Source organism: Sus scrofa, chromosome X, assembly GCF_054392235.1.
Source record: "Sus scrofa isolate SSC_HxYL_T2T_F1_AM1 chromosome X, Sscrofa_HxYL_maternal_Yorkshire_Landrace_v2.0, whole genome shotgun sequence".
In the NCBI taxonomy this organism is placed as follows: Eukaryota; Metazoa; Chordata; class Mammalia; order Artiodactyla; family Suidae; genus Sus; species Sus scrofa.
In genome coordinates, this window is record NC_139401.1 from 72,763,316 (window position 1) to 72,778,345 (window position 15,030).

Sequence of the window (15,030 nt, forward strand, 5' to 3'; positions counted from 1 at the left end):
GGTACCAATCATGTATGCCTTTCTCTTTCTCTTACTGATTATTAATGTTGTTATTACAATTATCTTTTAACAAGTTGAAACAAAGTGAGCTACTCACAACTGAAACACTCCTCCCAGTTGGGAGTTTCTTCTCCTCCTCCTCATTAGAATTGTAAGGTGGGGGGCTGGGGGTAGTAGTCCTGCAGCAGATAAGCACACAGCATTTCTCTGTGGATTAATTGGTCAGGAAAAGACACTGTGTTTTTTTTTTAATTTTTTTATTGTGAAGTGGCACTTAAGCCGCTAATTCTTGACTGTGAAAACTGCTTTTCCTGGGCAATGCTCTTTAAGGAAAAACTTCTTCAGTCCAGTGATTGGTGACTGAGGGAATGATGGAGCACAGGGGATTGGGCGGGATCTCAGCTCCTAATAATGCCTCCTTATCCAATGAAAAGCATTTCCTATTGAGACCCCCAGAGGCCCCCCCCTCCCCCTGCCCTCCCTCCAGCCAGGACTTTGGGCCTTTTCTTATGTCCTGTTTGTTGTTAATTGCATGCCAGCTACAGCATTCAAGAGGGTTGTTCCTTAACAAAGGGAAAGAGATAAATGTAAATAAGCTCACATTTTCAGAATGAGCAGTTTGCTGTAAGAAGCTTTGCAGCCCTGGCAGCCCAGAGTCTGCTACTTTGGGCTGGGCTAAACTTTCCCTGTAAAAACAAAAATATGGATTAAAATATGCACTTCTAAACTGCAAGTTGCCCGTTTACATGTTTCTTAGCCAATTGTCTACAGGCATGAGCACACTTTTTCATCTAGCGCACTCTTTCTTGGGGTAAGTCTCTTTGAGAAAGATTTGATTCGGGCATTTGGGGGTGGGGGAATGCCGTAACAAACTGTGGAAACACTGATGCTTTGAGTGTTTGGGGGAAGAGGTTAGATTTCAACTTTGAAATACTGAACAGGGATCTTTGTGTTGAATGCCTTTCTATTGTTTTGGCAATAATAGTGTTTCAGTGGAAGAGATACAAGCTTTTCAGGCTGTTTCATGTGAACACAGTTGTCCTAAAAAGCTGATTTATAAATCACAAAGTATGGTGATTCAGAAATTCTTTTGGTTAGTTTTATATTCCTTTAGTGTACAATTGATTGTGAGCTAATGTGGCCTCTGTTATGATGAGGTTTCTTCTTGTAAAACTATACACAGCATGCCTTTGATTCCTAATTGATTTATGGAGAATGTGACATTTGCTATATTGAATAATTCATGAACTGGACCATAAAGAAACACATTTCAATGAAAAACTAATTCTGGCATAAGTAGAATTTGCTATTATACATGAAATTAATGTCTGTTTTCTGTACAAATGCAATAATGTGACATATTTAAAAGTTTCTTATTATATACCCTGAATATTTTTGAGATTTTTTGTTACAAGATCTTGTTAAACTGATAAATATTGTATTTCAGTTACTTTGTTTCAGGAAATCTAGGAATATAATTCATTATTATTCCACCATGGAAAAGACCAGACAAATTCTAAGATTAGAATATTTGAGAGCTTGGTAGGTTATTCACTTTGCTACCTTACCAAGTTATACCAGGTTTCTTTTTCCTTGGCTAACATGAAGACAAAAATAATAACATAAACTCCAAATAGTTCAATATCTTTGAAACATGTTTTTTTTTTGGAAAAAAATTTCAAGTAACATCCCATTAACATATATTATAAATCTTCTTACCTTATCATGGATGAATGTTGTGCTTTTCAGCTGATATGCTAGATAGGAGCTACATTCTAAAGTGGCTCCTACTAATCAGAGATGCAAATAAAGCCCAATTGGAACAATCTGACCAGCCTTTCAGAAGGTGTACTCAGAAAAGTTAAAGAGAGGACAGGGAATATGCCTTACAGAAACTCTCAGGTCAAATTTAGCCAAAGTTTTATATATTAAATTCCATTTGAGAGAAAATGTAATGAGAATTGTTGCCTTTGCTGTGGTGTGGTCAGGGCCTAATTGTATAGTTGCCTTTTTTCTCTGTGTATGGTCATTGTGTACTGTTTGTCTTGGTCTTCATAAGGGGGAGGAAGAAACTCAATTTTATATTTGTGAATATTAGTATTGAAAATTGGGAGCTTAATAGGAGATCATCTGTCATTGGGAATTGATCCTCACTTTTAGTAGCTAGGTAATCAATAATCAGAGCGAGTCATAGGATAAGTAGTCTACTGATTCTATATAGTTATTTTTGAAGTCATCTTGTTTTATTTTGAGATGACTGGGGAACAGGTACAAAAAGTCAAGGATTAAGACCTAGGTAATTAGACCTGATATGGGCATAAGGACAGAGGATGAAGAAAGCAGGGTATTAGCGAGGGTATTGGGCATCTTGATCCATGATTCTTAGCTTCTGACAATAATTAATAGTATTTAATTCTGGAGTTCCCATCGCGATTCAGCAGAAACAAATTGGACTAGGAACCATGAGGTTGTAGGTTTAATCCCTGGCCTCACTTAGTGGGTTAAGGATCCGATGTTGCCAGTGAGCTGTGGTGTAGGTTGCAGATGCGGCTCTGATCTGATGTTGCTGTGGCTGTGGCATAGGCTGGCAGCTGTAGCTCTAGTTGGACCCCTAGCCTGGGAACCGCCATATGCTGCAGGTGTGGCCATAAAAAGCCAAAAAAAATTAAATAATATTTACTTCTGATATTAAATAAATCTAAACTGTATGGTGATGGATATTGACTAGACTTATTGTGATAATCATTTCACAATATACTAAAGTATTTATCAAATCCTTATGTTGTACACCTGACAACATGTGTTATTTATCAATTATACCTCAATTTAAAAAAATCAAATAAATCTAGTGATAATTTCACTGAGTCTAATAAAAATCCTTATGTTGTACACCTGACAACATGTGTTATTTATCAATTATACCTCAATTACCTCAATTTAAAAAAATCAAATAAATCTAGTGATAATTTCACTGAGTCTAATAAAAATTAATTCACCTTATAGCAGACTTTGAGGGATTAAAGAAAAAAATTTTTGCTGGGACAAAGGGGAGCAAGTGAAAACAGTTGATAGGAGGGAAAGCTAGTTATGCCACACTGTCATAGCACCATTCGAAGGCTGCTGTTAATCAAAGCAAAGGTAGAGGGAGAAGAGAAACTGAGGTCCAGAAAGGGACTGCAACTTGGTCTCACACAGTTAGCTAGTGATGGGGCTGGATGTGGCTATATTGAATTAATACCAAATACGAAAAATTCTGGGTATTTGAAATTCATAGCTTGCTTGGATTCTAAACAAAAAAACTTTTCTTTATAATCTGTATCAGTTGTGAAAGCCATAAAAGAAAAGAATGTTAATACATTTGTCTTTCCTTAATATAAACCAGTAAAATAATATTAATTTCATTCCAGGAATATTGCTCTCTGGAGAAGGGTGAAAATCAATTCTCCTTAATATTAAGGTGATTTCAAATATATTTTACATCGTCTAATGACTTCGTGTTTTACGTTTCAATTCTCTTATATTGGAGAAAAAATTATTTCAAGAGAGTTGAAGCATTATTTAGCAATCTGCTTTCTTTGAAAGGCCACATTCAGAAGAGGGTAAGATGTAATGATAGTATATTTTGCTACCAGCAGATGATTCTACTTTACAGGCAACAAGTAAGTACGGTTCAAATTCAGGTGTTACTTGTAGGAATTCCATTGCAGGGTATTTCTGGTTCTGTACAAGTATTTTGGGTAGAAGTGTGATTTGAAGATGTTATAGACATGGTTGGCCTAGGACATCCTAGTAGAGGCAGCAGAGATTGTCAGTGTGCTAATACCCAGTAATTGAAGAATTGCTCCTATTGCTATAGTTCAGAAAATAAAGAAATGGAGCTTGGGTTGGGGTGCAGGTTAGAGACAAGGCAGTGAGGTCTCCACCTGTTGTTCCCATCTTCTTTTCTCTTACACGCTTAAGGCCCTTGCCCAATACTAATAGTTGTTGCCAGGCAAGAAGAAAGGAAAAAAAAAAAAAGGAAAAAACTCAAAGAACCAATAAAACTTCAGGCCAAAAAGAAATTTCCTTTATTCAGTTATTTTTAATATAATGTACTACTACCTTATAAAGTGGAGGAAGTATTTTTATGCCTTTTGTCACTAGTTATCTTTAAATAATTATAGGTTAAATAAACTCATCATCTTTCTATGCGTCAGTATAGCTAATAAAATATGGCACAACAGCACTAAGTTTTGAAAATAAAATGTTATCTGCAACTCTGTAATAATGAAATCCAAAGCATTTAGATACCATTTTAAAGTACGTTGGTGCTTATAAATCTAACTCTAATTTATATCGTACGCTACATTTCTCTACCTTATGATTTGGTATACATTTTATTGAAAAGCTCTCTCCGTGGCATACTATTGTGACTTACTCTATTTCACAGAATCCATTGGAGGAAATTTCTAACTACAGTTCTTCCAGAAAGTTCATTGATCACCCAAGTCTTGGATAAAATTGGTGCTGGAATTTGGTTTGAACTAATGTGGTGAGTACCTCTGTCCTGGTAATAACTTTCTCTAAAATTATTAATTTTATTCTCCAACTATTTTTTCTAACCAGTTCTTACAATTTATTACAGACTGTATGATGCAAAAATCCAGAATGGATGGGAGAGTTGTAATTGTTTATTGTAATCCAGGCAGATTTGATTTAGATGAATATTGATTCTTTGGTTTCAACCTTCTCTGCCACAAGGATATGCCTTTAGCTATGGGAGACATGGCTTTGTTCATGTTATCAGGATCAGTATCCAAGTATATCAGATGAATTAGTATGGAAATTGATAACCCATTTACCTGTTCAAGTATGTGAAATAAAGCCAAATTCCTAGTTGGCATTTATAAGCCTCACAAAATTCAGAAATGGGCTCTTTTAGGAACACCTAAAATTTTGTTTCCAAAAGGTCTTGGGCTTCTGCTGAGAGGAAATGTTAAGTCTTAAGACCCTAGACAATTTCATAATATTAGGTTGAGTAATTTCTCTACAGTTTAATCTGTAACTTACTGCTAGGGAAAGTTCTACTTTAATAGGGTTGATGCAATCTTTGACCCTATAAATTGATCACTAAACCACATTATTTTTCAAAGATTAGACTGTGTCATGAGGTGAAGTGTTAGTGAGAGACTGTAGTATTTTTTGGTGAAAAAAAATTCAGTTAATCACTGGGGATAGGAACTGCTCAGATTAGGGCCTGTGTCAATTTCCTCTCAAATAAAGTAAGAGAGAAAAATAACAACAAAAACAAACACACAAACAAAAAACAAACAGCCAGATTAATGTTATTGCAAAGCAGAGTTCCCATCATGGCTCAGCGGCCAGAGAACTCAACTAGCATCCATGAGGATGCTGGTTCAATCCCTAGCATCGCTCAGTGGGTTAAGGATCCAGAGTTGCTGTGAGCTGTGGTGTAGGTCACAGACATGCCTTGGATCCCACATTGCTATGGCTATGGCATAAGCCAGCAGCTGTAGCTCTGTTTTCAACCCCTGGCCTGGGAACCTCCATCTGCTGTGGATGCGGCCCTAAAAAGACAAAAAGACCAAAAAAAAAATGTTATTGTGAACCAAAGTCAACACAGAGAGCCTTTTTCAAAAGGATATTTCTTGCATAAAAATTAAATGAGAATAAAAAAATAAAATAAATGAGGTTTATTGATCTAAATGTTTGACATAGGGAGAGGCTTGTTTGAAATGACTGAGGAGTGAAACATTTACCTGTGGTTTTCTACATATGTAATTTTATAAGCCCAGTTTTTATTTTGAAAACTAGATGAAACATCAATCAATGCATAGGAACATCAATTGGAACCACGTGTATGATTGTGACCTGTGCCCATGACTTGGCCTAGAAGATTTCCTTAAGAAGTCTTCTCTGTTAGCAGCCACTCACCTGAGGAGCAGCAGTCAACATATTCCCTATTACTCCAGCAGGATGGTTTCATTCTGTATTTTCATAACTTTTTTGTAGTTTTTAGTTTGCCTTACTGCAAGATATTTATAGACAAGTATACAATAGGTTTCAGCTTCCTCTGAAACCTATTGTGTCAATGTTCCTAAGCTTCCACCAGAGTAGAAAGAGGAAATGCTCTGGGGATCGGAAGCACTCTGATCTGACTCAAGCTTATTAAAAAAGGAGCAAAGCAAGAAAATGTGAGGATACTCTGCCTTCAAGACCTTGTCTTCCAGAGCTCTGGATTGTCTTCTGTAGGCAACAAAGGCAAGCCAGCCTTTCTGGGTTACTGGGTCTCGGCCAGAAATTAGAGCTTGTTTTCAGTGTTATAATCTGAAAGTTTAGCACTTAGTGAATGATCTGTATAGGCAAAAAAGGCTAACTCTTCTTCATCCAGAAGCCCCAAAGACTTTAAACATTGTACATTTGATTATCATTAAAAATCTTTTATAAAGGAAAAACATTGTGAACACTACTATGCACTGTGGGAACCTGCTCCATGTGTGTAGGTCAAAGTTAAAAATTCATTGTGGGTCAGATTTCTTTTTGGTCAACATCCAGGTGACCTGCTTCCTGCCCATTGTCAATGAAAATACATCCACTCAGCACTCTGAACCCCCCAGGTGAGTAATTGTTGAAATAATTGTCTGTAAAGATCTTTACAAGATAACAGTCTAATGCTGCTTGCAGTGAAAGATGTAATTAACTGTCAGCCTATTTTTTTTTCTTATTCATCTCATCTGAAACTCAAGTATTGGCCCTTTGCCTCCATTTAGTGCAAAATATGTTAGCCATTTAGGAAAATCTAGTGGTTAAAAAACACTATTTATTTCAGTCAAAAGAAAGCAAGCCATTCAGAAAAGAGATCTTGTTTCTCTTTGTTATTGATTCTCCTTCAGAATTAGTTTAAGAGCCAAATGCCTCTATTTTTTTTTAACCATTGCACAATTGGACATACTTCTTTTGGGACACACACCTAAGCTGTCCTGTTACAATAAAATTGTGTAGTTAAGGTTGAAACTCAAGGGGGAATTTCTGAAGTAAAGAGTATACATTGAGTTAGGAGAAGGATGTGTTTGCTAATATGAAGTTCAGCATACCAAGAAAGTCAGAAACATAGGTGTTCAGTTGTGTCACAGAAGGGAGAAGGCAAAAACTCCTGTAATGTTTCTTTGTGGTTCGGTAAGACTAAATGCTAGGCAAGCTCATAAAGCTACCCGCAAGCCCTGTTGAATCTTCCTAGCCTTAACTATGAGGCTCAGAATTAATGTTTATACAGGGAACAGAAACAGTACAGCCAAGTTACAGAGTGAACCAGTATCTGAATCAGAAATAGAACTCTTTGCTTCTAGTGCTGTATTAAATCCCAGCACCACTCCCTTGCTGCTAGACAGCAAATTTGCTGTGTGTTTGAGTAAGAGAAAGTTATGAATAGGGCCTTAGTGACAGTTTTACCATGCTCTCTCTTCAGGATTGAGACTGTAATGCTTTCTTGTCTGTGGTCCATTTTCTCCCTCAAGATTTGGTTACTCAAAGCAGCAAAGCAGAAGTGCCAGGCATTTGCAGACTGCCTGCTGTGGGCATAGTGTATACATGTTCTGGGAGATGTAAACTGAATAGAAAACTGGGGAGCAATGCTCACCTATTGGAAACATGCCATGTTGGGAAGTACAAAATAATACATAGCTAGTGAACTAGAAGTATACCGTGCAAAGTGGACAGAATGGAGATTCTCTGAGCAAATGTGAAAAGGCTTCTATTATGAAAACATTTTCCAAATAAAATAAACTTATTGGCAGTACTTATTATAGAAGGCAGATACAAGCAGATTATAGTAAATGAAACTTGACTTTAATATTAGGATTTGTGCAGTCCAATAATTTCTTTTGAGTGTGTGACTATGTTAGAGGGATATTTCTTGACTGCCTAGATTTATTTCAACAATATAAAAAGAGACCTCCAGATTAATGGATATCCAGTGGGAGTATAAAATAGTACATAATTTGGTGTAAGCATTTGGTGTGAGAGTTTGGTGTGAGAAGTTTTCCCTTCCCTTTCTTTCTGCCACCCCTTGGTGAAACAATCTGCAGAAACTTGGCTTTACAACTCCAAAAGCAGGGTGAACCCCATTGACTGAGATTTTCCAGGCTCTTCCTGTTTTGTTTTTTTTTCTTTTTCTAATCAGATTCAGTGACCTTGAGCATCGTCATTGTGTATTGTTCTTCTTTCTGAGAAAATTGGAAGAAGTGAGATGAAGCAAGGTAGAAAGGATGGCAACATTGACCTCTCTCCAGCAAGGTCCTCCTTTTTCATCTTTTCATCTCCTTTTTTTCTTCAAGTCTTCAGTTTTTCTTTCTCTGCTACTTCCTTTGTCATATCATCTTCTGATTTCCCCATCTATTTTTCTTCCTTGTGTGGCTTTTTTTTTTTCCCTCCTGGACCTTACTTTGTCAAGGTTCCTACTATACCCTGGTTTTTATATCAAAGTTGCATCTGGAAAAAGTTGAGCTGGGCTTATGAGATGAAATGGCCAAGAAGGAATATGATTTTAGGCTCAAGGGAGGCACTCTGTAAAGATTTGTTAAATGAGAATTCAGGAACAGCCTGTTTCCAATTTTATATTTAAAATTTTAGCTATTAAAAAATGACAGCCTCTTGCTTTGTACTTTGTATTTTACAAGGTTAGCTCTCATTCTAGACACTGAAGTTGATGAATTGTTTTTCTCAAATCAGTTTTTTTCCATAGGCCAAACAGTGGTTGAAGTGACTTCAGGCCTCTATATCTCTGGTAGGCCCCCCCTGCCACTCCCTTCTTTGTTACATATGGAGGCCCTTTGACCTGTTTCCTGGGAGTTGGAAGGAAAGAGTAACATAAGGATGAATCACTTCAGAGAAATGGCTTTCACACTTTAAAATATAATCATGTGAAAATCCATTACCAGATATGTCAGGAACAAAGACCACTTTTATTCCATATCCTCCTCATTGAAAATAATTAATCCAGCTGTAATTTCTTCAGGGTATATTATAGAGCATTCAAAAGACAGTTTTCTCCTGTGCCAGCTATTGATTTAGGAAAATGTTAGTAAGATTTTTATGTGAACCTTTGAACAGTTTTGGTTCAGATACCTAACAAAGATGATTAAATCAGTGACCACCGCAAGTACAAGTGGTAGCAGGTAGAGGATATGTAACTGGCCAGATCAGTCAAAAGTGTACAGGGGGATGGTTGTTCACATAAAATCTACCTTTCACCTGTATCCAGCCAGAAAAACCTTTATTAACCAGGGCTTCCATAGAGCAGAAGTCATGAAAGTAACTGTTGGAATGGGCAGTGGGAGAGGGAGTAGGAAAATAGCCAAGGCTTAGGGGCTTGAATGAAAGAAGCTTGGAAAGGGACCACAATCTGAAGGAGGGAAACACTGAGATTATTTGAATTATCTCTCTATAAAGGCAATATAATGCAGTGAAAAAAGTTTTAGCCAAAAACTTTAATGAACTGAGTGATCCTTGCTCTCTGAACTTGTATTTTAGAAGAAAAAGGTGAATCAACATTTTATTAAGGAGTTTAGTCAGAAATTTTTAAAGAGGATGTCCTGGAGGTCCCATTTCTACCTGTAGTTGTATGCAATATAACTAATACTCAGACAATGAAGTTTAGTAATACTGGAGAATAGAGAATACAACTTAGAGTAATTTAATAATCCTTTAGTTAGGAATAAAAAACACCCAGATTCTGGTTCTGACTATACCATTTACTTGTTCTTTTAATTCTCACATTATTCTAATTCTAATTCTAAGCCTCACTTTCTGCTTCTATAACATGGTGATAAATAGCTGCCTTGCCTACCTTATGGTAGTCTTGCGGGAATCAAACAAAAAACACTTTTGAAAGTTAAAAAGCCACACAAATTTCTAAGTATTAGTGTTAACTACCAGAGTTGCCCCCCTCCACAGGCCTTGGGATCCCAAGGAACAAATACCTTAGTCCTGTGTATTGCAATGTTCCAGGATTGTGCTTACTGTCTTAAGTGTGATCTCTCCTCTTGCAACATACTCTTATAGTACCTTTTAACATATGGTAGGTACTCAAAAGGTACTGGTTAAACAAAATTGAATGTGCATATTATTTCCAGTCTAGGTGAAAAGAATATCTTTTATGCCACACAAATCATGGATGGAAGGTAGATTTGATGACTCACTCCATCTTGTCTCCCATAGGAGGAAAACATTTCCTACCAGTCCTTAGTCTCAGAGTGCTGAACCCTGCAGCCAGCAGGCATCTTGAAAAAAAATCCATGGGTGACAGAAGATTCATTGACTTCCAATTCCAAGATTTAAATTCAAGCCTCAGACCCAGGTTGGGCAATGCTACTGCCAATAATACTTGCATTATTGATGATTCCTTCAAGTATAATCTGAATGGTGCTGTCTACAGTGTTGTATTCATCCTGGGTCTGATAACCAACAGTGCTTCTCTGTTTGTCTTCTGCTTCCGCATGAAAATGAGAAGTGAGACGGCTATTTTCATCACCAATCTGGCCCTCTCTGATTTGCTCTTTGTCTGCACTCTACCTTTCAAAATATTTTACAATTTCAACCGCCACTGGCCTTTTGGTGATACCCTCTGCAAGATCTCTGGGACTGCATTCCTAACCAACATCTATGGGAGCATGCTCTTCCTTACCTGCATTAGCGTGGATCGTTTCCTGGCCATTGTCTATCCCTTCCGATCTCGTACCATTAGGACCAGGAGGAATTCTGCCATTGTGTGTGCTGGAGTCTGGATCATAGTCCTCAGTGGTGGTATTTCGGCCTCTTTATTCTCCACCACTAATGTCAACAATGCAACCACCACCTGCTTTGAGGGCTTCTCCAAACGTGTCTGGAAGACTTATCTGTCCAAGATAACCATATTTATTGAAGTTGTTGGTTTTATTATTCCTTTGATATTGAATGTCTCTTGCTCTTCTGTGGTGCTAAAAACCCTCCGTAAGCCTGCTACACTGTCTCAAATTGGGACCAATAAGAAAAAAGTGCTGAAGATGATCACAGTGCATATGGCGGTCTTTGTGGTATGCTTCGTACCCTATAACTCCGTCCTTTTCCTGTATGCCCTGGTGCGTTCCCAAGCTATTACCAATTGCTTGTTGGAAAGATTTGCAAAGATCATGTACCCAATCACCTTGTGCCTTGCAACTTTAAACTGTTGCTTTGACCCTTTCATCTATTATTTTACCCTTGAATCCTTTCAGAAGTCCTTCTACATCAATACCCATATCAGGATGGAGTCTCTGTTTAAGACTGAAACACCTCTGACCACAAAACCTTCCCTTCCAGCTATTCAAGAGGAAGTTAGTAATCAAACAACACATAATGGTGGTGAATTAATGCTAGAATCCACCTTCTAGGTACGAGAACTATCTTTAGGTCCAGATATGGTTTCTTCTATGGTTTTTTTCTATGCTATAAATAAGAGAAAAGATTTGAAGCTAATGATACTGAGAATAGATTAATGTACTGAATACAGTCAGATACATTGATTTGAATGTTTATTGTACATATGCTGTTTTGTTCAATAATTATAGGTCAAGTCTAATTACAACAACCAAAAGCTATTATCAAACTCTTCTGTGTTGGGTTGGGAATTCCCTGTAGCAGATTATGTAAGTGGATAGTAGCCTTGACTTCAGTGATATGGAGATTGCTTAACAACTTTAAAAAAGGGATATTTTCATTACAATAATATTTGGTAATTAGGTTGGGTCTATAAATATAGAACAAATTCAGGGATTATTTAAAAAACAAACTTTTGTGTTACTACTGATACATGTTTATCTTTTTTTTGAATCGTCATTGAGTTTATTTTAACTTAATATTATTAATAAAAATGTTCAAAATTTAAACAAGCTGGCAAAATTTATAACATATATTTTGAAATCAGAAACACAAGTTATGTTTGCATGACTATGACTGAGGAGAAACTGAAAATTAACTGGATTTACATATTTGCAGTTATCAGCAGAGTCAGTTTTAAAACACTTTTTCCCATTTTTATATTACTTTAAATTTCTCATATGAAAATCAAGATCCAGAAAGCTGCTAAATATGTGCCCAAGACTGGACAAATGGAAAATCACATAAAACTACAAAATGTCTATTAAAAAATTAAACATCAGCATTTTTTCTTAGAATTTCCAATTATCTTTCTTTAGAGAGACTGGTTTCTATAAATATTCTCTATATGAAATTTTAGAGTGCAATGCAACTATAAAGTTGTATTTGTGCCTAGGTCAGGAACAAATTGAAAAAAATTAACAACAAAATAATAACAAAAAATAAAACACTAAAACAAAAAACTTTCTTAAAACTTTCATTAATCATTTTAAGGGGAGAGAGTATAGAGCTGTAACATTAGATTACTTATTCTTTCATTTTAAATTTTGGAGCACAGTATAAGGAGAGAGCTGGTGAATTTGTGTCCAAGTTAGGAGCATATCAAAAAATAAATAAACCAAATAAATAAAAAACAGAAAAACTAAAACACAATAAAAATGACAAGAATAATTCCTAGTGCTTGCATTTATATTTTATTTATTTTTTGAGGCTCTGTAAATTAAAAAATATTATATTATTTGTATAAAATTTTAGAGTACAATATAGCTAGAAATCTGCTACATTTGTGCCCAGGTCAAGACCTAATTAGAAAAAAAAAACCCATAAAACAACCCTTTAGGAAACAATAATAAAAACACAAAAAAAAAATTAGAACTTTTTTCTGAGCATTTATTTGTAAAATTTACAAAACACTATAACTTTCATATGATGCTTTGAATCAAAATGCAGCTAGGAAGCTGCTAAACTGGCATTAGTTCAGAAGCAATTGAAATCAATATTTTGAGTTCCTAATTGTGGCTCAGCAGTAACAAACTCAACTAGTATCCATGAGCACATGGGTCTGATCCCTGGCCTCACTCAGTGGGTTAAGGATCTGGCATTACCATGAACTGTGGCCTAGGTTGCTGATGTGGCTCAGATCTGGCATTGCTGTGGCTGTGGTGCAGGCCAGCAGCTACAGTTCTGATTCGACCCCTAGCCTGGGAAATTCCATATGCCACAGGTGTGGCCCTAAAAAGACAAAAATAAAATAAAATAAAAATATTTTCAAGTATATAAAAGCAAATTTTTTATAACTAAATTAAACAACAAAGGCCACAAAAGCATCCTTAAAACTTCTTACCATTTGCTGGACGAAGTGTAGATTTAAGAATATTAAGACCTATGAACAAAACTTCTGAGCACAGTATGGCTTTAAAGATGCTACATTTGTGCTCATGGCAGAAATAGTGGAAATAAATATCCCCCATGCACACTACACACACACAATTAAATACCACAAAAGAAAACAAAATACTCTTAAAATGTGTTTTGAATTATTTGTGTGGTATGATAATGTTAAAATGCTAAGACTTTTTAAGCAATACATCTTGTAAGTTGCACAGCCAGGGAGTGATTTAAAAAATTAAAAACCATAAAAAAATAACAAAAGTTAAACTTTTAAAGAAATAAACAAATTATTAAAATACTCATTAATCTTTGTTTTTCTTTCTGATATATATGTAGATTTAAAAATACTAAGATTTTTAGATTAAAAATCCATGATCATATGTAACTTTAAAAACTGCTAACTCTGTGCCTGGGTTAGGAACTAATTGAAAAAAATGCTAAAACAATAGAACAGTAATCAAAATGAGTTCTCAAAAATGGCATTACATTTTCCTCATGATTTAAAGTCCCAAAAATAATCATGCATCATATTGTGTTGTAAAAACAGGTTATAGATAGAATATATAAGGCATTAGGTTGAGTTAGATGAAATTAATTTAGGTAAAGTTCAGTTGTTAGGTTATGTTGTAAGATCTAATTAGTAATCAACGTATGAATAAAGTATTAGTATTCAAAGTATGAATCTTTTTGCTTCCTTTGGTAGTCTTTCATTTCTGTTTCTTGTAATTATAAACTATATGTGAACTTTTATCTGTGTCCTTGGCTCTCAACATTATGAAATTTTAAGATTATGACACCAAAACATTTAATGGGATATGTTAACCAAGCTGACTCAAAATATATCAATAAACCAGTTTCCTTTTGTGTAATTTCCATGTTTACTTTTGTTTACTTTTCCATATTTCAATTTAATATCTATTTTTATAGTTAATATAAGATGATAATAATAAAAACTATTGTCATATTAACAATGTAACCAACAAAGTGTAAATGTAAACTAAATGTAAAATTGCCTTTTATTTTTTATTTAAAAGTAATCATCCAGCTGTAGTTACAACTTGGATATTAAATGCTTATTAAATGTAATAAAATACATTTAGATTATCTAGTAGCTATATTTTGGTCAACTGTTTAAAGTTGCTCTTTTTGTTGAATTATAATTGACATAAAATATTATATTAGTTTCAGGTGAGCAGAGGACCTGAATACACATTTGTCCAAGGAAGACATACAGATGGTCAACAGGCACATGAAAAGATGCTCAGCATCACTAATCATCAGGGATATGCAAGTCAAATGAGATACTACCTCACATCTGTCAGAATGGCTATTTTTAAAAAGACAAGAAACGACAAGTGTTGGCAAGGATATGGAGAAAAGGGAACCCTCAACTTTGCCTTTATTTATGGGGACCCAGAGACAATTTTCTTTAATCTTACCTCCATCCTTCAAGAAAGAACTTATTAAAGTATATTTGATCCCAAACCAATTCCAATTCTTTGTTTTGGAGGCTATCTGAAGACCAATGCAGAGTTGCAAATGGCAAATCCTTGGCTGATATTTCAGGGATTAAGCTGAAGGCTTAATTACATCCTTCTCTTATTTTTTCAACTTGGCTTTGATTTATTTGGAGTTAATCGACAAGCTGACTCTTGAATGTGATTTCTTGGGCAACTGGGATGCCTAGGGACAGCCAAGGGGGGAAAAAAAACATCTGACAACAATGTGATGATTTTAGAACTAGGTAAT

General features: G+C 35.5%; 1 protein-coding gene across 4 annotated transcripts; it reads left to right on the forward strand.

Moving 5' to 3' along the window:
- The first annotated feature begins 511 nt into the window (after positions 1-511).
- LPAR4 (lysophosphatidic acid receptor 4) lies at positions 512-14,766 on the forward strand. 4 transcript variants are annotated; one of them, XM_021080213.2, is made up of 5 exons: positions 512-811; positions 4,430-4,531; positions 6,556-6,617; positions 10,216-11,405; positions 14,464-14,766. In XM_021080213.2, exons 3-4 carry the CDS (start codon positions 6,581-6,583, stop codon positions 11,403-11,405), a joined length of 1,227 nt encoding a protein of 408 aa, XP_020935872.1. In that variant the 5' UTR covers positions 512-811; positions 4,430-4,531; positions 6,556-6,580; the 3' UTR covers positions 14,464-14,766. The 4 variants fall into 4 exon arrangements, with proteins under 4 accessions (XP_020935872.1, XP_020935873.1, XP_013841708.1 ...); XM_021080214.2 differs by lacking the exon at positions 14,464-14,766 and adding an exon at positions 3,408-3,457 and having other exon boundaries at positions 10,216-14,398; XM_013986254.3 differs by lacking the exon at positions 14,464-14,766 and adding an exon at positions 8,180-8,292 and having other exon boundaries at positions 10,216-14,398.
- The last annotated feature ends 264 nt before the right edge of the window (positions 14,767-15,030 follow it).